Here is a 23,708-nt window from a genome sequence, read left to right on the forward strand (position 1 = left end):
CAACATCCCAGCTGGAAAGAGAGAAAGTGCCACAGAACACGAATGTTGAGTCATCAAAGAAAGAATGCAGACAAAATACATATAGAAAAAAATAAGAAAAAGTGAACAATCTGCATCAAAGTTGAGGGCGGGCAAGTGCCTCAAGTGACCAACGCCATCAGTACCCAAACCCGCACTTACTTCTCCACTCCTCTCTGTTTCATTCACTTGCTCTTAAAACGGTAAAAGTGAATGGCAAACTGGGCCGGTTAACTCTGTGTGTGTGTGTGTGTGTAGACAAATTGTAACTGCTGCTGCAGGTGAAGTAATTCAACACACACACCCAGCGAAATGTCAAAGAGGTTTGCGGCACTGCACAACAATGCAAACGAATTGAAAAAGAAATCTCGAATCATGGCAAAGATATGCGCTTGGAAAAGATACCTCAAACATGTATATCATATAACATCATGGCGATGGAGAGGAAGAGTAAGGGCAATGGCTTGAACATTCAGCCAACGAATTAGGCCTAAACTAGGAAAAGTGTTGCAAACATAATGACAATGCGAGTACGAAGAGCTTATCCAACACTGCATTCGCGTTGGCTTTGTGTCGTGAATGAAAAACTATATGAAATCTTGATATACTTTCATTTAGTTAGTGTATTGAAAGTACCGCCTCAATCCAATCAATTGAAACCGCTGGAACAGCATTGTCGTTTCTTTTTTTTTTGGGTGCGGCGTTTGCTTAGTTTTAATTGAATTGAATTGAATTGAGCGTGGCCAACCCGAAAGATATTTCAGACATGCATTTTGCTCATAGAAACAACCGAAACAAGAAAAATGAAAGATTAAAAGACACTCGAAGGAAAAATGGCAAAGGCGTGGCTCATGCCAAAGTTTCGACTTTGATATGCTTTTGCCTTGGTTTCTCGTGCATTTCTGGCAACAAGTGCCACACACAAGGAACTCGAGAAAGACACAGACTTATCAAAGAATTTGCATTTGTATTGATATTAGTGAAGTCATTTGAATTTCCCATTGTTTTCAGAGGGAAAAAATTAAATTTTATTATTGTTTTTTATGTCATATGACATCATCATCATTATCATCATCATCATCATCATTATCTTCATCGTCAGCATTTTCATGGCCATGCAAGTTCCTCTAGGAGTAAGTCGAAGAAATTGCTTTCTTTTACCATGACCTCGTAAAGTTTGCCGCAGTGTTGCACGTGGCTATAAAAACCAAAGTTCTCAAGTGGTGGGACGTGAAAAGAGAACACATGCAGGAGAGGCTGCAATTCTTTGCCAAGATACTCGAACAAAATTCTTGTGATTGCATAACACACACACACACCGACACAGAAAGAGAGAGATAGAAAGGAGCAACAAAAGTTTGACCTTGTTGCACGGTCAGTTGCATTTAAAAGATTCTGCTTTTAATTGAAAATTTTTAAGTTTTTCCTTTTCATTTTCCACTTACTGTTAAAGGCCATTATCATTGGCAATGATGATGGTGATAAGAATTGTGGTATTTCTGGTTGTTGTTGTTGTTCTTGCTTACCTGCAAAAAGAAAAAATGAAAAACATATAAACATTAATATCACAATTAATTGCTGCATTTAAGTAAACGGCAATAATAAAACATATATTTATATTAAAATTCAACTTTAAAGCTCTGCTGTTGCAATATTGCCAGTTCACTGAATTGATTCCCCCCCTGTCCCCTCTCGACTTTTGTCTTACCAATTGAAAAACAATAACGATAATTAATTCATAAGCCTCAAACATACATACATACATATATACCGATTTATTCCATATATACAAATATGTATGTCTGTATGTACATTTATTTTGTGGCCTTTCTGCCATTGCCATATTTTTTGGCCATTTCACGCGTCTGTTAAAACACAATGCAAACAACGAGAATTGAAAACATGATGGAAATTAATTACGTACCCAAAAAATAACGAGCATTTTAATACTTTAGCAAATGGTTTGTCCATGGTATATCTTATTTATTATAAATACAACTTATAAATTATTCAAACGAAATTTGCAATCAATTCGCAACTATCACAGTCCATACAGATGCCAAATAGATAAGCCTGGCAAAACAAACATCAGCAATTTGGTCAAAACCATTTGCTTGTTTTACACAATATTTATATTGACTAAAGGAAGGTGTCTTTGCGATTTAAACGTTGTATTAGTATAGCATTAAATCTATGTAATTATCGGAAAAGGAAAACCATAAACAATTTATTTGAATTGAGTTTAAATTTGTTATTCTTTCAAGTTAATGCAGATTCAAACGGAATGTTTTATTCGTCTATTGGACCTCAATTTCACATTGAGCTATAAATACGTATGGAACATGTCTAGTCAAAAGTAATAATAATTTGAAATGTGCATAAATATGTTTACATCATATATGTATATAGAAAGACTTATGTACATATATACGTTTATTTAATTATTTAAAATTAGGAGTCTGCCAAATTAATTGCATAATTTATTTTGTTTCATCAAATTGAATGTGTGTGTCTGTGTGTGTGTGCCTCTGTAGTATGTTCCGCATGTGCGGCAAAATGTTGGAAATGAAACACACGAATTCGGGGAAAAAACAAAATAATCAAGAATTGAAAATTTTGTGGCATTTCCATTGCGTTTTTGTTTTTAGTAAATCATCCGAGGCCGATTCAGAAAAAACAAATCCAAAACCCAAAATCCACTTGCGACAAATTTCAGAGGAAATTACTTTGATTTTAACGGTTCTAGTCGGATTTTGTACAACAACCTGGCTAATAATGTTACAAGTTAGGGTATAGAATCGACGGTAAAGCATTTCGAGGCCTTTGGCCTTTATTTTGTCTCTTCGCTAGACAGCATATGGAGGATTTTATGTGAAGTCGTTTTATATTATTATGACGAGAACCTCGGCACATTTTGTGGTCTGTTCGTTCATTATTTTTTTTATTTATTTTTTGGCTTGTTTTATTGTGACAAGAAAAAAAAGGGAAGGCTTTGCTGGAGGCTGTCTAATGAGGGCGTGGCGTAAGTTTTGTGTCTCTATATTCATTTATGTCAATTCGCCTTTGTGCTGTTAGATTGGTAACTGGTCTCTCATGTCAACTACTTGACTTACTCTCGTCATTTTTTATGACCCCGTCATATACACAATATATATCTGTATTATGATATTTACTATGATTTCTTTTGTAATAAATCCTTTGAACTGTGGATGGAAGGACCTATGCTTGTGTAGGTCTTTTGGTTTTGCTTTATAGAAATTAGCACTCAAGAAAATTTATGGGACGTGCAAAGACAGAAGACATACTAATACATACATATGTAGATGGTGCGAGTGTATAGTTTACTTTTACTAGTTTATATCCTACTAAACGACTGATACGTGCCAAGGGTTAGATTTACTACATGAAATTGTTTTTGTGTTTAATTTCGAAATTATGGGGCATGTAAAATTTTATTTTTTGGCCTTAATGAGCAGTTTAGAATCCAATCAGAGCTTAAGTTCTTCTAAAGAATTTCAGCGGACAATTTGATACTAAGATTCAGTGGTGCTTCCGTTCTTAGTTTTTACATTATTGTACTTAGGTTTCTTCATGGCCTTTTTGCATTCCTTGACATAGGCATCATGCTCACGCTTCCAAATTCTTGCATATTCCCATCCTATCAACAGCGCCATCGGCGGTGGACAATTCTGTTTAAGCCAAAAAATCGAAATTGCCGACGAGTTCAACTAAAATTGAGGAAAACGAAACTTACATCGTTTTCGTAGGACGCTAGGAACGATTTCTTTTCGGCTCTTTTACCAGCTTCGGTGGTAATATTATCTTTCGGGATGTAGGGCTCTGCTCGGGACCAATTAACGGACATTGTGAATTTGGTTTTAAAATTTAAAATTTACCAAAAATTTTTAAAGTTATGTGTGTTTTTTTTTTTTGTGTTTTGTGATTGGGTGGGAACTGTTACTGTTTTTCTCGCCAGTTGGAAGCAATTTCAATTTAAGTCAAGGCTTTCTATATACATATAATAGAGTGATTTGTATAAAATTTCCCTTATAGTCTGAAACTAAAATTGACCCACAAAACCCTTCGACCCCGAGCCAAAGCTTGTTATCCAGTGTTGGCCAATTTGTTCAGCAAGAAAACTTAAATTCAAGTCGAAACAAATCCCAAATTGATAGCCAAAACAAAAAAAAAGGGCCAAACATTTGTGTAGTTGGCTTTATACGTTTTACCCTTTTAACCCCTTCCACTCGAAACGATTGACCCATGACCATTAACCGCTAAAATCTCTCTCACAACCGCAAATGTCACCCACACAAAAACGGCAAGAACAAAAAGAAAAAAGATAATAAAAACCGACATTGATATGAAAGAAAAGTCGCGTGTGGAAACTGTGAAAATTGTGGCCAGTGGGCAGGCTGTCAGACGGTCAGTCATAGGGCAATCGCAACGAATCGAATTGAAACAGAATTCGAAACGGAATGATATGTATCGAATAAAAAGGGTGCTGGGCGAGGTAGCCTCCCTCCCCCAGGCAATTATATAGGACAACTATAACGAACATAACGTGTACTACAATAATAAAAATATATACATACATATATGAGTATATGTAAGTATTTCATGGGCCCAGATATTATATAAGAGATATATATATGTAAAACAAAAAGATATAAAAATGAAAATGTATACTTATACTTTTTATATATGTAAGTAAGTATACATATACATACAAACATACAAACATACGTACATACATACATATATATTTTAATAAATGAAGCGCCCCGAAAAAGTCGAAACAAAAAGCAAAGGACAGAGCAAACAAAAACGACAACAACAATAACAACAACGTTGGGAAAAAAAGTTTAGGATCAAAAAGTAGATGAACAAAAAAAGACTATAGAAATCCTTATGGCTCGCAACTTCGACTAAGAGATACTCTCTTTAACTAAGTTATCCTATGCCAAAAAGTGTCTCTACTCTATGGCATTCTTTTTCATAGACGACTTCAGATATTTCTTTTATAGGGTCCTTAGGGACTTTGTGATGCTTCCATTTTATATTATATTGTGCATGAATACCCTTATTATCCAGGGTATTTAAACAAATGGGAAAGGAGAATCACATGAATGGCACTTAACTTGCCTGGGAGATGAAACTGAAAGATGAAGAGGAGAAGCAGCTAGAGAATGGACAGAAGGAGATGGAGTTGAAGTGCGCTTGGGGCGAGATAGACACACACACACACACAGATGCAAGCGAGAGAGAAAGAGTGAAAAGAGAAAGAGCCAGATGTATGGGAGGAACCGTTACAGTTACAGTTTTAATGCGCATTGCATGTGTGCCCCCAAACCCTCCAACTACCATTCCACAACCCTTTCGCCTAAAAGTAAGTTTCTGTTGTTTGATGCCAATTTTTTGCATTGCTTTTGGTAGAGATTCTTTTTTTTATCACATTTTTCTTTCATTTTTGGGGTCCTTTTTTCTGTTCTGTCTCTGTGTGTAGCTATCCTTGTTACTCGGCTGCTCGCTTGCTCTGCATTTGTCGGTTGTTGAACTCGGAATTCAGCCCAGAAGCTTCTGGAGGCCATAAGTGGCCCTAGCCAACAATTGCTGCTGCAACAACCACAATGACAACAAATCAAATGAAAGCTGCGTTTGCTGCAATTTTTTTATTTTTATTATTTTCTTCATTTTTTCTCTTTTTTATTTTGGATTGTTTGTTGTAGTCCAAAGAAAAATGCGACGATATAAATAAAAATGCATACAAAAGCGAAAAAGAAAGGTAGAGAAAAGGACAGAGGGTTAGAGAGAGACAGACGGATGAAGACTTGCACAGACAGATGTCTGTGTAGGGAAGATGAAATTTATGGTTTGCTTTATTTTAAATGCTGTCAACGGTTATTGAGACACATATTCGACGCGCCGCAACACGATGTGCCACGCCTCCCTTTCGGTTTTATAGCAAACTCATTAAAAAGTAATTAAACGACTTGACGCAGGAGACTGTCGTCTCGCTCTATCCCCCTCTCCCTTGCTGTGGCTGTAGCTCTGGCTCTTTCCCTGCGTCTCCCTGTGGGGCCTGTGGCTATTTGCAAGGTCAACACGCACAACCAATTTATACCCACACACATACACACAAACATCTTATACATACTTTATATGTATGTATTTATTTATTGTCTGGCCTGTGTCTGGTTAGGCTTGAGGCAAACAAAAACATATTACGCATACGCCACGAAGGACAACGCCAACGACAACACTGAAAGCAAACACACACACACACACACAAAACTGTTGGTAAAACGAAAAAAAAGGTAAGATTTTTTATGTTTTTTCTTATTTCGCTTAAATTGTTCTAGATTCTTCGATGGGTTTCATAAATACTTTGGATGCTTAATAATCCGTGCATTTCGGTTTCATTCCTTATTGGGAAAAGGGTATTTCCTTTATTATTTTTAATAGATTGCCTTGTTTTCTGGCTTCAAGTCTTATCATTTAATGTTCTCTTTTTGGTATCTTTGAATACTGTTAACATCTGTTATATTTGTATTTGTTTTTTGACGCTATGTTGTTGTGGTTTATTTAGCGTTGCACCTGCTCCTTCTAAGGCTTTCCAAGGACACAATATCCACGCATTTTTCGGCGAAAAAAAAATGTCCTAAAAATTCCCATAAATATCATACTCAAATATTTCAAGAGGCGCAAAGCAAACTAACACAAACCTTTCTGATTCTACGCTGTTTTCTTCCTCTTTGCGGCTTAAAAGAGAAGACCGAAATTGCCAAAACGTGTTGACAATTTTGCCGTTCACCAGGACAACACACGGACACAACTTAATGTTACTTGACTCGACTCGATCCGGACAAGGATTTGCCATTGTCCTTGAGCTAGAAAATTTATGGCCTCTTTAAGTTATTTTGTCATTTTGCATTATTTCGTTTAGTTTCTTTTGTTTTCTTTTTTTGGTTTTTAGTTATTTCATTTTGTGGTTGTAAGCCCCGCCACGCCTTGGTGAAAATAATATTGCGCAATGTATAAAAAAACGATTCTTGTGCAATTTAAAGAAACTTTGTTTACACTACGAAAAAAAGAGGCCCTTCATTTAGGTGAGAAGGTTATGCGTTATAAGTTCCATCTCAATAGGGTATAGACACTTTGTAAAGCCCTTCGTTAAGGGTCCCCCTCTCTCTCTTTTGGTTGGCGGCAGTTGAATGAATTTATTTATGGCCCACAGTGATTATCAGCTGGCTTAAACGCAGCTTACACAGAGGGCAATCCTATATGTAATTGTCAGATGGAAGGAGAGAGCAGGAAGGGGGTGGGGAAGGTGGAGATGAAGCACTTTCGCGTTTCTTTTCCACTGACATTATTGCGAATGCAATTCTCATAAATTTCAACTTAATAGACTTGTAGGCAACGTACTCGCCCATCAGACATATGCAAATTCATAGCAATTCATATTAAGAAGAAAAAAACACAAGAAAAATGGGCAATAGACGCAGATTTCTTAGCTTTGCTTTGGTTACTGTGGGAAAAATTGGTTATGAGGATGAGTCAGCATTCGAGGCAATTTAAAAATTTAATTAAAATCAATGCGAAGAGTAAGGTAATAAGCCCAGTGGAGAAAATTTCATCAAATAACAAATGAAACTTTTTGTTTTTTATTTCTATTTGTTTTGTTTGCTTTACGGCAAACAAACAAAGTTCAGGGTCACAACCACCCAATAAGTTGGGTGAGATCAGGGGCAGAGGGCGATGTGAAATATTGTGTGACTTCATTTACCGTTAGATTGCCAAAAAAAAACAAGAAATTGCACAACAGTGAAACCAGGCATTAAATGACCCAAGATGGTTTAACATTCCTATATGATTTCGTGTCACTTTTAGTCTCGCTTTTCCACCGATTTTCCACTGTATTCGACTGCTGGCCAAAAACTTCACACTTAACGAAAATCAAATCAACTGAAATTCGTATTCGACACGCAATTTTTTCTGTGGCCAAACAACAGAGATTTGTTTCCCCCTTGTTCTGAGTAGGGAGGGGAAAATGTTCGTTTTTTTTTTTTTTTTTTTTTTTGGTTAGATGGGAATCGAGGAAGGGGACACGCTTGGGAAAATCAATTACGCGTACGCGTCGCAACGGAAGTGGAAATCTACAACAACAACGGCAACAACATTGCCACTTTAAGCCGGAAATGTGCGACAGCCACAGAAAGTATGCCGGGCTTAGGCCATAAGAGTCAGAGGGGTCAAAATCGGGCGAAAACGGAATCGAATTCTCAGTTTCTGGCTCTCGTTTTTCTTCTCTCTTTTCTGGCCACGTGCCTGACATTTCAATTAAATTGCCAAAATATATAAACGAATGTAGTATATATGCACATCTATCTATACAAATATGTAGAATTTAAGTGCAAATATTTTATTAAATTTTCCTATGCACTCTAGATTCACTTTGTGTGCAACTATCATCATATGTCGGTGGGTGTGTGTATGTGTGTCACTCTCAAACTGTGGCATGAGCAATTAGTGCATCGTTGACGAAGGCTCGTGCCCAAATGATATAATTACGTTTCAATTAGTGCAACTCTTGCATGGAGAAGATGAGATGGATGATGGTTGCATGATGATGATGAGAAGGAGACGGGGGCTAAGTTGGGGACTGAAATGCCACATGCCGCAAAACTTGCTGCAAATTATAACTTAAACTAGAAGCCCCCACCCCCCAACTGCAGGCAGACAAATGGTTTATCATACAAAAGGATAGGTAACATGTTGGTTGCCGCAGTGGGAAATCAGTTTTGTGGGCAGACAAACCAAAATGCATAAATGATAAACTAAATTAAAACTCCAAACTATATGCAGTCAAACATTTGTTTAACTTTATTTTCGAGATTGTCCAAATTGTTTCATATGAAATCTGTCAAATTAGTTTCTACCCACAATTGAAATGCAATATTTAAAGTTTCAAAGCAAGCAACATCAATTAAAAAGCATAAGGCTTTGATTTGGTGTCCCGAAGGTCTAAGGAATCGAATAGTATTTGGTCCAACTATCAACGTCACCTGAAAACTTCAAGTGAAGATACTTTGAATATGTGTTACATTTATCTTTGTTTTTTCACTCTAGCGAGCCTCAGACTTAGTCCTGTACAGTTCACTGCACGTTAAAGTTCATGAACTGATTTTGCCAATAAAGAAATATGTTTTAAGTGTGTGTCATTAAGCTATAAGGAACACATAAACAACTTGGCACAAAATCATAACCCGCACTCCACCCCACACCATCAACCTCCAACATCATCTCCATTTACCCGGGAATTGTGGGCGGTTTTAGTTCAATGAACTGACTCCGAAGTAAATAGGGAGAGAGAGAGAGAGAGAGGAGATGTGATAGGATGATGGAGAAGCATGAGAATGGGATGGCAATCTAAGCATTACATCAACACTTGAAGAAGAATAAATATACACACAGACACACACACACACAACTTAATCTCACTGGCAATAATTTTCAATATATTTTCTTCATTTTCGGTTTTTCTTCCCTTTTGTGTGTGTGTTATATTTGGTTAATCTCTTTGGTAATAATTTTTAATTAACTTGAGGGTCGAACCCGCACATTATATTGAGGGTAAAAATTTATAAAGACTCATTACTTGGCTGTAAACTTTGACTTGACTTTTCGTTCACTGTTTGAACTCTCAACTTTGGGAAGATAAATAAAATTTTCGTCTCAATGCCTTCTTTAATGAGCTAATTGGCATCTAAGAAATTAAACAAAATGTAAGACGAAACGGAGAGCCTTACTGTTAAGAAGAGAGCATTGAAAGTTTTCAGGAAATTTGAGAAGGCCCAAAATCGAGGCAAGTGCAAGAACTGTGTCAGTTCGCCATAATACAATAGAATATTCCAATATCTGAACAATAGACTGCCATACAGCATCTGTCTCTAAGTGTGTGTGTGTGTGTGTGTGTGTTTTTAAAGCAAACATTTTCATCTCGAATTCTGTGAGGAAGTAAACTTCAATATGATTGTTACTTATTACCGCACATAAAACGCTTTGCAAACATTTAGAACATTTTGTCTCTGATGTCATATTACCAGAAGGAAAGGAAGAAAAAACCCAGCATTGAGTCGGGCACACACAAAAAGCTTACTCCACTCGAAGCTCGTAAAAAATTACGAGAGACAGAGACAGACACTCAGTAGGTAAGTGAGATGGATAGAGATCCAAAAAGTGGATAGGGAGAAAAGTGCATAAAAATGTTGTGAATGTCAAACTGTATGTAAAGGGGCAGTGGAAGTTAGTCAGTCAGGCGACAGGTAGCAAACAAAAGAAAGAAACAACCAAATGACGAGAAAAAGAGAAGAGACAAGGAAAATTCAGTACATTAAGTCGACAGAAACATTAAGATACTCTATAGAAAGAGTTAGAGGTAGATTAAAACAATGCAATACCCTGTTCAAATAATTATAAATCAGAGATGTCCAATAAAACAATGTCATTTGGCAAACCTTTTGGTTCACCTAGGATGAATTTTAAATATCCTTTCGTCGGGCATGTCCTTCTTTCACTTTCTTCATTGTGCACATTGTTATACCCTCTTCCCTGCCATGTATAGGGTATTGGGAACGGCATCTGTTCTATTTGGTAAGCATAAACTTGCTCATTTTTACGTTTGTTCAGATTTATTGGCTTCCTCGGCTTACTCGATTTTATTATTGTAGTCAGTCGGTTGTCGGTTGCATTGCATTTGCATATTTTTCGTTATCGCTGTCTTGCGGCTCGTTGATTTTTATGCCAAACTCGAAGGTTAGCCGAAATAGTTTCTCAAGTTTCTTAGTTTTAGTTTTTTATGCGTTTTGTATTCCTTTTCGGTTCCTTTTTTTGTTTTTTGGTTTCTTGTTTTCTGCCTTGAAGTGCAAAGCTGCCAAATGCTAATGACAGTCGCGCGTGAACGAGCTAGCAGGCGACTGTCAAACTCAAAATGACAAATTGCTTTAGCTCAAGCAGATGGTTTTTGGACGATGGCGTTGACGACTTGGAGCCGGGAATGGTATGATTGGGATTGAAGTCGCGAGATTAGAAGCCGTAATGGAAGGGGTGGGGGGGAGTTGGTGTGGCCCAACGTGAGTTGGCATAAATTGTGACAGCATTTTGGTATGTGAGTGACAGGGAGCCTCTGCCACTCTTGTTGCACCATCCTCTCGGACAGTAGTTGGAGGTGGAGGGGTAAGTTCATATCTTCTCATGCTTCTTCAAAGAAAACTTTTGGCTGTCATATCCGGCAATGTTAGTCGATAAAATTTTAAGTACAGTTGAATTGTTGACCCACAAAAAACAGAAAAAAAGACACATAAGGTTAAACTGATTTCCCATGTTGTTGACAGTCAAAATCAAATGCTACACTTTTCATGTCAGAAGTAAGTATTTTAGTTTCATTTTATAAACTGATTCTGGTCAAAGTCAAATCTGTTAATTGAAGTCAGAATAGAAAGTGAGTTGGGCTCTTTGATCTGATATTGAGTATCATCTACTATTATTTCTTTAAATATGTATCTCTTTATAGCTTTTTTCCTTCTGGATATTAAATTTTTGGCGAGTTTAGTTTCGTTTCTTATTGTTCTTTTTTTGTGGTGGTGGCCTCGTTTGCTTCCGTATCTTAACCTTTCTGGAACACATCCGCAATTCGAAACCCGCATAGTTTGGCATAGTTCGGACTGACCATTTATGTTTGTGTGGGCAAATAAAATAATAAGAATTATGTTGATTAGAGCAAAGCATTTGCAGACTCAACACCAAGCCAAGACTTCTCAAAGTGACGCTAGATGAGAGGAGAAAAATAAAGAAAAAAGGAAAAAAAAACGAAACGTAGAAAATGTTCAGCAATATTCTGCTAAATATTTTGCACATGACTGCGATAAACGGGGAGTGTGGATAGTGGAGGGGGTGTGGAAACAAGAGCATGCTCAGCATTCTTATAATTATAACATGCTCAGCATCCATATCAATATAGTGTAGACCCCGGGCGCAAATTCCATTAGATGGCAGCCACCAAAGAGTCGAGGCCCAGCAGCACCCAGCCCAGCGGCACGCAGCACTCAGAGCCCATTTCCTCTGCAAGTTTATTCGATTAACTACAATCAGGGGCACGGGAGTCAGTCAGAGTGGAATGGGGCTTGGGGACGGCATGGAGATGTAGATGGTAAGTGAAGGAAATAGTGTAGTGTAGACCCCGTGTCATTTGGCAAATGAGGCTTGGCAGTGAGGAGATTGGAAAGGGGCGCACAAAAAGACAGTGAGAGAGAGATAGAGTTAGGGGGAGATAGTGAGAAGTGGAGAGAGGTAAAGCCATTTACACTTCCCTGTAATTGTAAATTATGAGAACAAGGAGCAAATGGTTAGCATAAAAGGACTAGACGAGAAAGATTGCTGGCCTGAACTCGATTCAACTATTACTACTTGCAGCTTCTTTACATGCAAATTAAATTATCCCATTTTCAGACCCCTTGCCCCACCCCTTTGGGAACGGTTTTCCAAAAAAAAAAAACTATAACTGAGAATTCAATTTGTGTTTTTGAATTCAATTTGTGTTTTTGTCTTAAATTTCAAATGTTTCATTTTCTTTTATTTCAATCAATGCTGCCCCATTGTTTAGGCATCTCCCAAGCATCTGCCTCTTGGTCTATGGCATCCCCGATCTCACCTTCCCCTGTCGCTGTCGCTTCTTTGCCGCCCCAATTAAGGTTAATGACATTGATAAATTGAAAATGGTGGTTATTGAGGTTTCTAGGTTGCGCAAAACTTGATAAAATTCAATTATTTTGCCAACATCGTATGCCCAACATTCCTCCCCACACCCCCAACGCCATCTCGTGTGTCTGTGCTTGGAAAGATGGCAAACAATTTAGGCAGAGAAGTGACACATTCTGGTCGTCTGAAGTCTTTCTCCGTGTAAGTTCTAAGTCAACTAAGTCCATTCGCTGAAACGAATTGCGTGTTTCTATTTCTTATTTTGGGCTTGGCACATTCGAGAATAAGCCAGTTTGCCAGTCGGCCCGGCCCGTTGGTCCGTTGGCCAGGTTGGACAGTTATGGTTAGATTCTTTGGTCAGTTATCTGGTCACGTGGGCGTTCTGAAAGTGTGCATGGTAATGTGGAAGCAGTGGCTACATGAACAACATGACCAAGATGAGATTGCAATATACAGGGTAAGTTTAAGGGAGGCACATACTAAAAACTATGCGAAACTACTAAAGATAATTTCGTTTAATCAAAAAGAGAGCGCACTTTTGCAGGTATGTAAATGTAAATTAATCTAGTATGTGCGACCTATTTTAATATTTAAGCTAACCAAAAGACACCCTGCTTGTATGAATAAACATACTTTTAATATGTATTAATTACACAGTCCTACATAACACAGCCAATTTGTATATCATTGAAGTTTCTAGATATGGCCTTCAAATATTTTAATCTTAGGCTTTAGACTAAATATAAGAGATTACTTTTCAAGTATTTTATAATAGATGCCTAAACTAATTTAAGATCAATATGAAATGTAAACCCTAAAGTGAGCGAGCTTTTGCTTTAGACTGAGTTTAATTTGATTACTTTTGGTTTGTTGACTTAAATTTCTTGTTAAGTTGTGTTGTTGCGTGGGCGTATTTCCAGTTCCTGTTAGATCTATTAATACATTTTTTTCTCTTATCTCAATGTTTGGAATCAAATGTATGGAACACAGTTCTGTTCAGAGAACCAACGCTCTAAGCATTTCAAGTTAATTTGATGCTGATGGCTTTAAATGACTACTAGAAACATAGAGAAGTCTTAGAGACAGGCCAGGGCAGGGTAGTAGACGAAGGGAGGGCCATATCGGGGACTTAAGCCGGTTCGTCGGGAAGGGCGCTAGAGGGGGAAAGATAAATCAAATGCAAAGTTTACTTGTTGACTTTGCGGGCAGACTGACGAAGCTTAAATGCCAAATGTATACACTTACTGCAAAGTGGGGCGGTGGATGCGATACCATGAGATGAATTGGGGTTTAGGGATTGGGGTTTGGTTTGTGGTTTTTTGTGGACTATTTTTAGATTTAGAGCGACGACAATGGCTCCACTCCTCGACACTCTTTTATCTCTAGCCTCTAGTCTTCTCGCTTGGCAAGTTTTTTGGCAGCTTAAGAATAACTTCGGTTTCTGAAAAGGCTTAACAAAAGTTTCGCCTTTTTTGAAGAAATTGTGATGCTTAAGAAAGGGATTACTTCAGATGTAATTAGCAGCCATCAGCTGCATACCAAGGCAGACGGAGGAAATTGATAGCTTGGCAGCTTAAACAAAAATCGGTAATTAGTTGAAAGAGCTAGGAAAGTTTATTCAAACATTTTTCATTTTTATCTAATAAATTGCTGATGGACTTGAAAAATAAAAACGGAAAGCGAACAAAGCATTAAATTCTAACGACTGACGAATTCTAGTTATAATGCAAAGTCAATTTTCCGTAGATCGTACATATTTTAATTGTTATCGTCTGGTTCTTTCCAGGTGGAAAATGATTTTCGTTTTAGTATTAAAGTTTTAGTACTCGGCTTATTAAGTATCTATTAGTAAAATTACGAATGTTATTGTTGCATTGCAAATGGCCTTTCAAAAACTATATGTATCTTGCTTACTTGATTTTGAATCGTTTAATAAAGGTCTTGCGTAATGGAAACCTTGGTTTTTTATAGAGGAAGACTTGATAAACTCACCATATTCCGCCGACATGGCGCACATGGGCTGATGATGTGCATGCGGATGATGCGGATGCTGCGGACAGATGCCCTCATGTGGATGTGGGGCTATATAGTATTCGGGTGGATAGAATTCACCCGGATATTGTATATAAAGTGGTCCCGGTGGCAGCTGAGCTGCAGTTGGAGGAGGAACTGTTGGCGGTCCAATGCCATTGGTGCCATTGCTGGAACCGTTGCCCTGGCTGCCGCCACTGCCGCTGGAAACGCTGCTGACGCTGCTGGACGATGAACCGCCACCGCCGCCGCCATTGGGCGAGATTCCTCCATGGCCATGGCCATGGCCGTGACCATGTCCGTTTTCATGTGGCACCTGTTGCTGGTTTGGTGGTGGTTGCTGATGATGGAGGGCATGTGGTGGCGGTGGCTGCGGCGGCAACATATGATGATGATGCTGCAAGGCCGCCAATAAGGTCAATTGCTGTTGCGGATGATGCAAAGCGCAGACAGGTGGCACAATTTGAGCGCCCTGTGGTGGCGTCGCCGTTTGCTGCAGCAAAGGCGGCGAGGCCGGCAACGAGCAATTCGAAGATCCACCATCGGAAGGAGAATGTTGCTGTTGATGCTGCTGTAAGTGTTGCTGGTGCTGATGGTGGAGGTGCGGCAAATGCTGCTGATGTTGGTGCTGGTGGTGTGGCTGTGGTTGAGGCGGCTGCTGCTGTTGTGGTTGTTGTTGCTGGGGTACAGGAGCAACTGCAGCCATATTGCAGCCTGGCGAAGCTGAATTACTATTCAAACTCGTTGTCGAGGATGTGGTTGATGAGCAGCTGCCACCACCCGCATTGTTATTGTTGTTGCCGTTGCCGTTGCTGTTACTACTGCTGCTGCTGCTGCTGGTGTTGCTGGTGCTTATGTTGCTGCTGTTTTGTTGCTCGGCAACATTCAATCGCACCATGATTTCCTACAAGAATTTGATTGAAATTTCTGATGCGGCTTAACTAGTTTGTTATCAACATTATTGCTGCAACTTTGTTGCCAGCTTGGAAAACTGTTTTGTGTTTATGTTTTTATCTGTAAGTAAATTGTTTTCCCAATATTAATGAATATGTCGGATGGGGGAGTTGTGGCAAGTTGCCACATTCCACTAGGTCCCAACGTTTGCGTTTGCTTTTGCTTTTTGCGTTTGCCTACAGATAAGAGTGAGCGAAATGTGTTCCCCTTTTTATTACTGATTGCCTCGGCCCTTGTCAAGGTTATCTATACAATGTTGTTTGCTTTTTTTCGCTGCTTTTTTTGTATGTAGTTGGCTTTAATTAGAGAATTCGTATATATACCACAACTGGGTCAATTTCGTGGAATCCCAAGATTGTCTTATCTATAGAAATACACAAGTATTCATTTTTTTCGCTTCTTTACGAAATACATGAGTAAAGCTAAACCTAAAGCCAAAGTCTTAATAAATGTCAAAAGTTTACCTATTTCTCAATATAAAACCAAAATTTTGGCAAAGTTTAAATGAATTGGTCAAAATTATTTTAGTTCGCATTGATAGGGAAGAACAGTTTGTAGAATGCAAGCTGGACTCCTTTGAAAAAAAATAAGTTGGATAAAGTTCAAAGTTCAGTGCTTCATGACATCACTGAAATTAAGAGGTTCAACAAGAATTGTTGACTTTCTCTGAACAGCTGACTGAACAACTGATCAGCCGAGGGGAATGCCCCAATTCCCCTTCTAACATAAGAAATTGAAATATGTTTAGACAGACATTACATTTCTCAGAAATTTATTTAAAATGCTTTAATAATCCTGTTATTAAAAAATTTTGTCATATGTTTATGGAAACCCAAAAACCAAATGCAGCAACGTTCCCAATTCGATTTACTTTGATCTCTGACTGTTCATGGACCACCCACTCGTCTCTGTGGGTGTGTGGGGGCGGAAGGGGAGAGGAGGACATAATGTTAAACACATGTTGCAGCATACATATGTATGTATTAAACTAAATATTTCTGTTATTTGGAAAAGGTCTTTGCTAAGTCGTTGTGCTCGTCGCAAAGACTTCCGGTCTAAATTTCCAGTAAATAATGAAGAAAAAAAAAAAAAAAACATTTTAAAAATGTGTGGCAAAAAAAAAAATATGACGAAAAAATGTGCCAACTAAATTTAGAGAGAATCCATAAATCACATGGAAAATTATCACTAAATGTTGACACAGGCATCAACGCTGTCTGAGCACAGTTGTTGTTGTTGTTGCTGTTGTTGCTGCTGTTATTGTTGTTACTGTTGATCAGGCCCCAAACAATTGCAAATTGTGGACATAGCCAGCAGAAAATGGCGCATTGTGTCAATTTGACAAATAATTGAAATATTTACACAGAAGGCACAAAGCGGCAGAGAAAAAGAGAGACAGTGAGAGGGGAAAAAAGAGAGAGAGAGAGACAAATTAGTAAACGAGCAATAGGAGTGGGCTAGCGGAAAGGGGAGGGTGGGGGGAGGGGCTGGTGCCACCCACATGCAGTCACAGATAACGACGATGACAGCAGCTACAACACTTAAATGAAACCCCGCAAATAGCAAACAAAAAACAAAAACAAAAATGAAAACAACAACAAAAAACAAATAATAATAAAGAACACAACAATGCAAACACACAAAATTAAAACGTAAACGTGTCTTAATCGTTCGATTTGGTATTCCCCGCCATTAGCTTTACAGTTCTTTTTCTTTTCTCCTTGTGTCTGTGATACCTGTGCAGTGCCTTGGCAAGAGGGAGGGAGTAAGTGATGGTGAGGGTTTGAGTATTGGCTTGCTCTGTCTGTCATGGCGAAATTTGATGCCTGCCCTTTGTTGTTGTTGTTGCTTTTGGCTATTGTTGGTTGGGTGTTTTCATTTAGCTGTTAATGCAGCTTTACTTTAATGGGTTTCTTTTTTGGCCCTTTCGTGCATTTTACCCGTCTGTCCGCAATTTATCGCACCTTCGAAACACACACACACACGCACACACACACACACATGCAGACAGAGAAACTGCAGAGAAATGCGCTGACTGGTCAAGCATTTTGACAAAGGTGTTGCTTAGTTGCATTCAGTCAGAAGGAGAGACATGTATGTGTATGTACGTGTATGTATGTATGTATTTAGGCACAACAGGCGGAAACAGAGAGTTGACAGAAGCAGCGAAAGAGTGCGACAGAGAATGAGAGTGAGATAGAATGAGTAGTTCATTGAACCAGCATAAAAAAGGAAAAAGCATGAACTTTCATTTTTGGAGTACATTGACTGCAGAGGAATGCAAAATATGTTTTTTTTTTCCACAAATTTCATTTCATAACCACGTAAACCGATCTCTGGTAGTCTCATATTGATCGATACACACAAAATGCTTATAGAACATTCATATTTCGTGTGGTATTCTAAAGTGTCATTTACTCTGTGTGTGTGTGTGTGTACTGCAAATGAAATGTTTGCATAATTTAAAACCAAAAATATCTTTCATTGCACATTTACAATAAATTTAACGACAAAGGAAAGGCGTTTCTTTAGTCTCAAGAAATAAGTAAATATGATAAAAATTTCTGACGAATGACTGAAGACGATCACGATTCGATTACGAAATTCAATGATCCATTAAATAAGGTGTTCTGATAAATCATTATGAACAATTTCTCTGCATTTCTAAAGAGATTATTCTCTTCTTTAGTCGAGCATCGTCGACGACTAAGTAAAACAATGTTATTTCTTTAACTAGATCAGGACTGAAAAAGTAATGACTTAGAGAAGTTTTGAGCAAATGAAATCCTTGACTTGTCTTTAAACATTTATGTGCTTAGTTTAAGTACCTATAGACCAATTCGCCACACAACGTTCAATTAATTGTCTTTGTGTAGCACTTATTCAAGACGGATTTCAAGTACTTTCTTTTCGAACCATTGATTTTAATGGCCAGAAGCTTAAAACATCGCAACTCTGATTTAAAAGCCAAGTAGAAGCCACATGGATACAGAAGGTGGTGGTACAAAATATTCACAACTGAACTGTGCAACACTTTTGAATTTGTTGACATTCTGGATTTGAGCTTTAAGTGCGATGCCTGAATGACTGGATGCCTAGATCTGTCGGGTTGCTTTGGCTTTTGGCTCTAGATGTAGCAAAGAGAATGTCCTCATCAACACGCTCAACGTGTCGTAAATGCGTTGCCGTTGAGTGGCCCGACACGCCTTCGAAACTCCTCCCACCGCCATCTATAACATTTCTATCCTGTCCTGTCCCTTCCTATTCTATTCTAACCTATCCCGGTCTAGACACTTTTGACACAAATGCGGCAGTGTCCCCAAGAAAGTCTACAAATGTTGCTCCTGCCCTTTCTTCACTCGTCTGTCTGCCATTAAATAGAGAAGAAAGCGAAAAAAACAAAAAACAAAATGAAGGCAATTCCAAAGCTGCGTAGATATCCGGCTGTGTTGCAGCTAACGTGGCAGTCAACATACATACATATATAAGGTGCGTGCTGTCATTGTCTAGGAATGGTTGTTGTTGTTGTTGTTGTTGCTGTGGGAGATGCACTTGAGACAGCCATGAGAGGAGCATATTGAGACAGGTGACAACAGTTGCACTTATTCGCTTTCTTGTTTTAACATAAGTTCTTAAGACATGCTGTTGCTGTTGTTGTTGTTGGTGTCATTATTGTGATTATTGTTGTTGTTGCTGCTGCTGCAGACGCACTAAATCAATTAGAATACAAATGTGCCACCTAAGGTTGAGTTAAGCCACAGATACATACATATATACATTCATCTATGCAAGTTATTCACTATTCATTATGCAAACAAAAACTTTTTACAGAATCATTAAGATTAGCTTTGACATGCCCCCCTTAAAGTTCTTAAGAGTCTGCCAGTTATCCCTGACATACAATATGCGCAAACAAACGAACATACATAGGTAGGTACCCATTCTATTTTCGCACAATCATCGAGTGCTGAGAATGCAAGTGCCATAAAAATGACAAATGCATAATTCATTCATCTTTTTTATTAATATCCCAATCATTCACAAAGAGACTAGAAAAGCCCCACAGATAAATCATCTGAAATTAATTGAAGATAAACGTTGAAATTATTTAGGAAAAATGAATAGAATGATATTAACCTTTACTTTGGCTAACACAAAAGTGGTTAAAGTCATAAGTGAGTTAACAGAAAACTGCCTAGATGATTAGAACCAACCCATAACCATATCACTTTTGAACCAATATCGAGAAAAAATATTTGTTTTCCTTTTGAAATCATTTTGTTTTGTTGGAGTCAAGTAAATGGCTTACTTTAAGTGCAGTGCCGCAAATACAAAATACAACTACGAAACATCAAGAGAGCAGAGGCAATTTTTCTAACGGTAATTTCTAACATTTACCTAGTTACCGTTAATAGACAAGTTGGCCAAGTTGGCCGAGGCTGTAGAGGCAGCAACAGCAACAGCAACAGCAACAGCAACAACGCGAAACGGCCAAGACATGAAAAAATGCCTAGGCCAAAGAGTAGCAAAAATGAGGAATAGTTAAGGGGGGATTGGGGATGGGAAGAGTTGGAGGAGTTGCTGGTGAGGCATGCACACGACAGGGAAGAAGAATGGCGAGGGGACACTTGTAGTGCGCTTTCTTTGCTTTGCTTTGCGCTCGAGTGCGTCTGAAGTCTGGACTGGAAATTGCTGGCAAGGCTGAGACCATTGACTAGAAAGAGAGAGAAACAGAGACGGGGAGGGAAAGAGATGGCAATGTCTCAGGTGCGTTTTTGTCGTGCCACACATTTCTCTGTGCCCATTTCTTGATGCCATTTCTCCTTCGCCTCCCGCTCCAGATGCCTCTGTGGGTGATGATGATGACGATGCCCCCTCCCATTTTCAATGACTGGTTATTGGGTGGTTCCGTTTCTGGTTCAAAAGTTTTGTTAATAAATTGTGGCAACATGTAGATGTTGTTGTTGTATCTGTTGCCAAACCAAGTTAATTGCATAAGCCGAAAACCGAAAAAAATAACAACAAAATACCAGCCACATGCCTCAATAATTTCCTCATGACGCTTTTCCACAACAACAGCAACATCAGCAATTTTTCCATATGCACAAAACTTGCAACCTGTTGCGTCCACCAAACCACTTTGCCACTGGCGCGACAGCTTCTTCTGCTGCTTAATTACTACTGTGGTTACCACAGACAAACACACACGTACATTGACACACACACACACATACAAACCCCAACTTAGTCGTATGTTAATGATTTGGGTTTTTGGTATTTCTGGTTATTGTTTGTGCCATTCTTTTCCTTTTTTTTCTATTCGGTTTTTCTCGTGTTTTTCCAGCTTGCATAAGGCCGCAACAAATGGAAACAATGCAATCGAAAATGTTGACTGTGGCTGGCTAATTACTGCCAGAGAGAGATTGCATAAAATGGTAAATGGGAAAACGAATAAAACACACACATAGCCAACAGACACAGAGACTGACAAATGCACATTGATATTATGCCCAAGTTTTAGATAACATACCAAGTAAGTAATTATACTTAGTTTCACTCATGCGGGTGACAGCAAAATAATTGAAATTTGGTGTTGCATGAACGAGTGAGCATATGTGAATGAAAAATCTTTCTCAAGAATCAGGAAAACCTGGCAAGAGAAAATCTATCCAAGCATTGAAAACGAAATAATCAATTTTCATTTCATTTATTTAGTTGACTAATAATCTCTTGTACAAATGTAAGAACGTTTCCAAAAAGGTTTTGATATTTTCAAAAGGATTAAAGTTCCTTTGTTGAAACCTTTCCACCTAAAAGTTACTTTATGAAATCTATATATAACCACCGCTTTTCCTCAAATGTATGTAGCTAGTTTTACGCAACGCTAAGCTGATTACGATAACTAAGTGCATTTAATTCTAATTACACGATGACAATAATTTTGTCACCTATTTCGTCTCTGCAATTTCATTTATGGCAATTTCTAGTTCGGTTGGTTGTTGGGGTTCCTAGGGGAAACCCAATGCATAGCAACCACTAATTAAAACATTTTCTGTGTGTGCGTGTGTGTGTGTGTGCCCGACTACAATTCAATGTCTCTGGCAGTCAATGATATATGAGTTTATGTGTTCTACACTCTAAATTAAACGCCCAGTTTTTAGCAAGGAGATAGGGAGCTCAACGTGCCGCATAATCGGATGCAAAACTAAAACCAAAAATCAAGTGACATGAGGCTAGGACTCTGAAATGAATCGCTAGAGGCACGGCACGCACATTTCCAGTGCACTTTCAGTGGTTTTTGATTCAACGGAAGGCGTTCGCCCCTTGGGGGCGTCACCAGAGTTGTAATGAAAACCACATAAATGACTAAATGAATGCCCTTGATATGCACACAAACTCGAATGCAAACACACACACAAATATGCGGGTGTATATGGGCGTGGCACTGCATTATGACAATGGGCCAGGCGCGCAAAAGTATTTTACAATCATTTTGCAGAACTATGCGGGTGACAAGCAGCGGGAGCAGAGGGCCAGATCAAGAGGAGCAAGAGGGGGTGTTGTGGGAAGAAGGGTGTGGTGGCATACATGGGTGGGTTAGGCAGCTGAATGACATTTTCTGCACATTAATAAAAATCAATTTGTAGTCAAAGAGCACTATAAACTGGCGGCCAACACGTTGGATAGCTGATATCAACGTGGAGGATACATTTTATGACCAAAAAGTCAAAGATTCCACAATTACAGTTGCACAGTTACAGAGCTCTACTTTTCGGTAAAATAAATTATTAGAATTTATTGAAGTTTGGCGACAGAACCGACAACGAGGCAAAAGCCAAGGCCATAAACTCTAAAATGTAATTTAATTGTTGTCGACAGTAAAAACTTATCTCATAAATGCAGCAATCATACCCAACACACACACACCATAGAGCTCCCACAGAGTAGACCAGAAGACAGACAAGGAGAAGGGGAATCGGGGGCTGGGCAGACAGTTGCACATTCACTTTGCATATTATGACAAGGGCGTGCCATGGCAATTTTACTCCCTTTATGGTAATTTTTTCTCCATATTTTTTTGTTAATTACATTCTTTAAATTTTTTACCAACACAGGCGCCACTAATTGGTAAAAATTTTCATTTGTTCTAGTGAAAAATTTCAACGAAAACAAAGAATATATATCTAAAAAAAAACAAAACCGACAATCCGAACTGCAGAAGAAGTAAAATTTATTGTGGTCAAGCATTGAGGCATGTAATTAGCAGGCATGTGAACAAAACTAAAAAAAATTTAAACAAAAGGAGAAATAAATGTGCGAAAAGCATGAACAAATTATAGCAGAGAAATTTTCATAATAAATACCATAAAGTAACAAAAAGGAAAAACTACCAAAGAAAAAGTATTAACTGTGACTGACATGAAATGGAGACAGCTCCAAACATATTTGATGGATAGATTCGGTTCAAACAATCGCTTCATTGATGGCTAGGTGTATGGATATGGTAGAGCGACTTTAATCTAAAATTTTTTACTCTTTCTTAACTTTTTGAAAAATAGTTGCTTTCGAGTATATTGCTTAAGATCGTCTTTTACTTATAAGTTCATGTCATAATAGAAAAGAGAAGCAATTTATAATTGACCTGTTTAGGTAAAACCCTTTTAATGAAATGGAAAAGAGCCAAATGAATGAGAAAATTAATTCAATAAACAACCACAAATGAGAGACTTAACAAAAATTTATGTTGCCAACTCATTGGAGCCAATTAACAAGCTGGCAGCCACAGCATTGCCGAATGCCTTTCAACATTTCTCTAATGCCGCAGAAACGCCTTGGGGCATGCAACAGCATAGAGTTGCAGCAGTGTCAATAGGAGTCAACATATCAGAAATTGTTGTTATGTGTGCATATGGCAAGCGACAATTGATGCATAAAATTCGAAAAAAAAC

At 38.3% G+C, this 23,708-nt stretch overlaps 1 protein-coding gene across 3 annotated transcripts in view; it reads right to left on the minus strand.

Annotated features, from left to right (window-relative positions):
- mtgo (miles to go) overlaps positions 1 to 23,708 on the minus strand; it is a 117,462-nt gene that overhangs the window by 27,597 nt on the left and 66,157 nt on the right. The window contains exons 2-3 of one of the 3 annotated variants that reach the window (XM_068295667.1): positions 14,767 to 15,819; positions 1,464 to 1,544 (exon numbers count right to left, since the gene is read on the minus strand). The exons of 1 other annotated variant lie outside the window; for it this stretch is intronic. In XM_068295667.1, the coding sequence (XP_068151768.1) occupies positions 1,464 to 1,544; positions 14,767 to 15,703 (1,018 nt within the window). In that variant the 5' untranslated portion in view covers positions 15,704 to 15,819. The remainder of the gene's footprint in view (positions 1 to 1,463; positions 1,545 to 14,766; positions 15,820 to 23,708) is intronic. One more of the 3 variants, XM_068295668.1, reaches the window with a different exon arrangement.

Source organism: Drosophila tropicalis, unplaced genomic scaffold, assembly GCF_018151085.1.
Source record: "Drosophila tropicalis isolate 14030-0801.00 unplaced genomic scaffold, ASM1815108v1 contig_845, whole genome shotgun sequence".
Classification (NCBI taxonomy): domain Eukaryota; kingdom Metazoa; phylum Arthropoda; class Insecta; order Diptera; family Drosophilidae; genus Drosophila; species Drosophila tropicalis.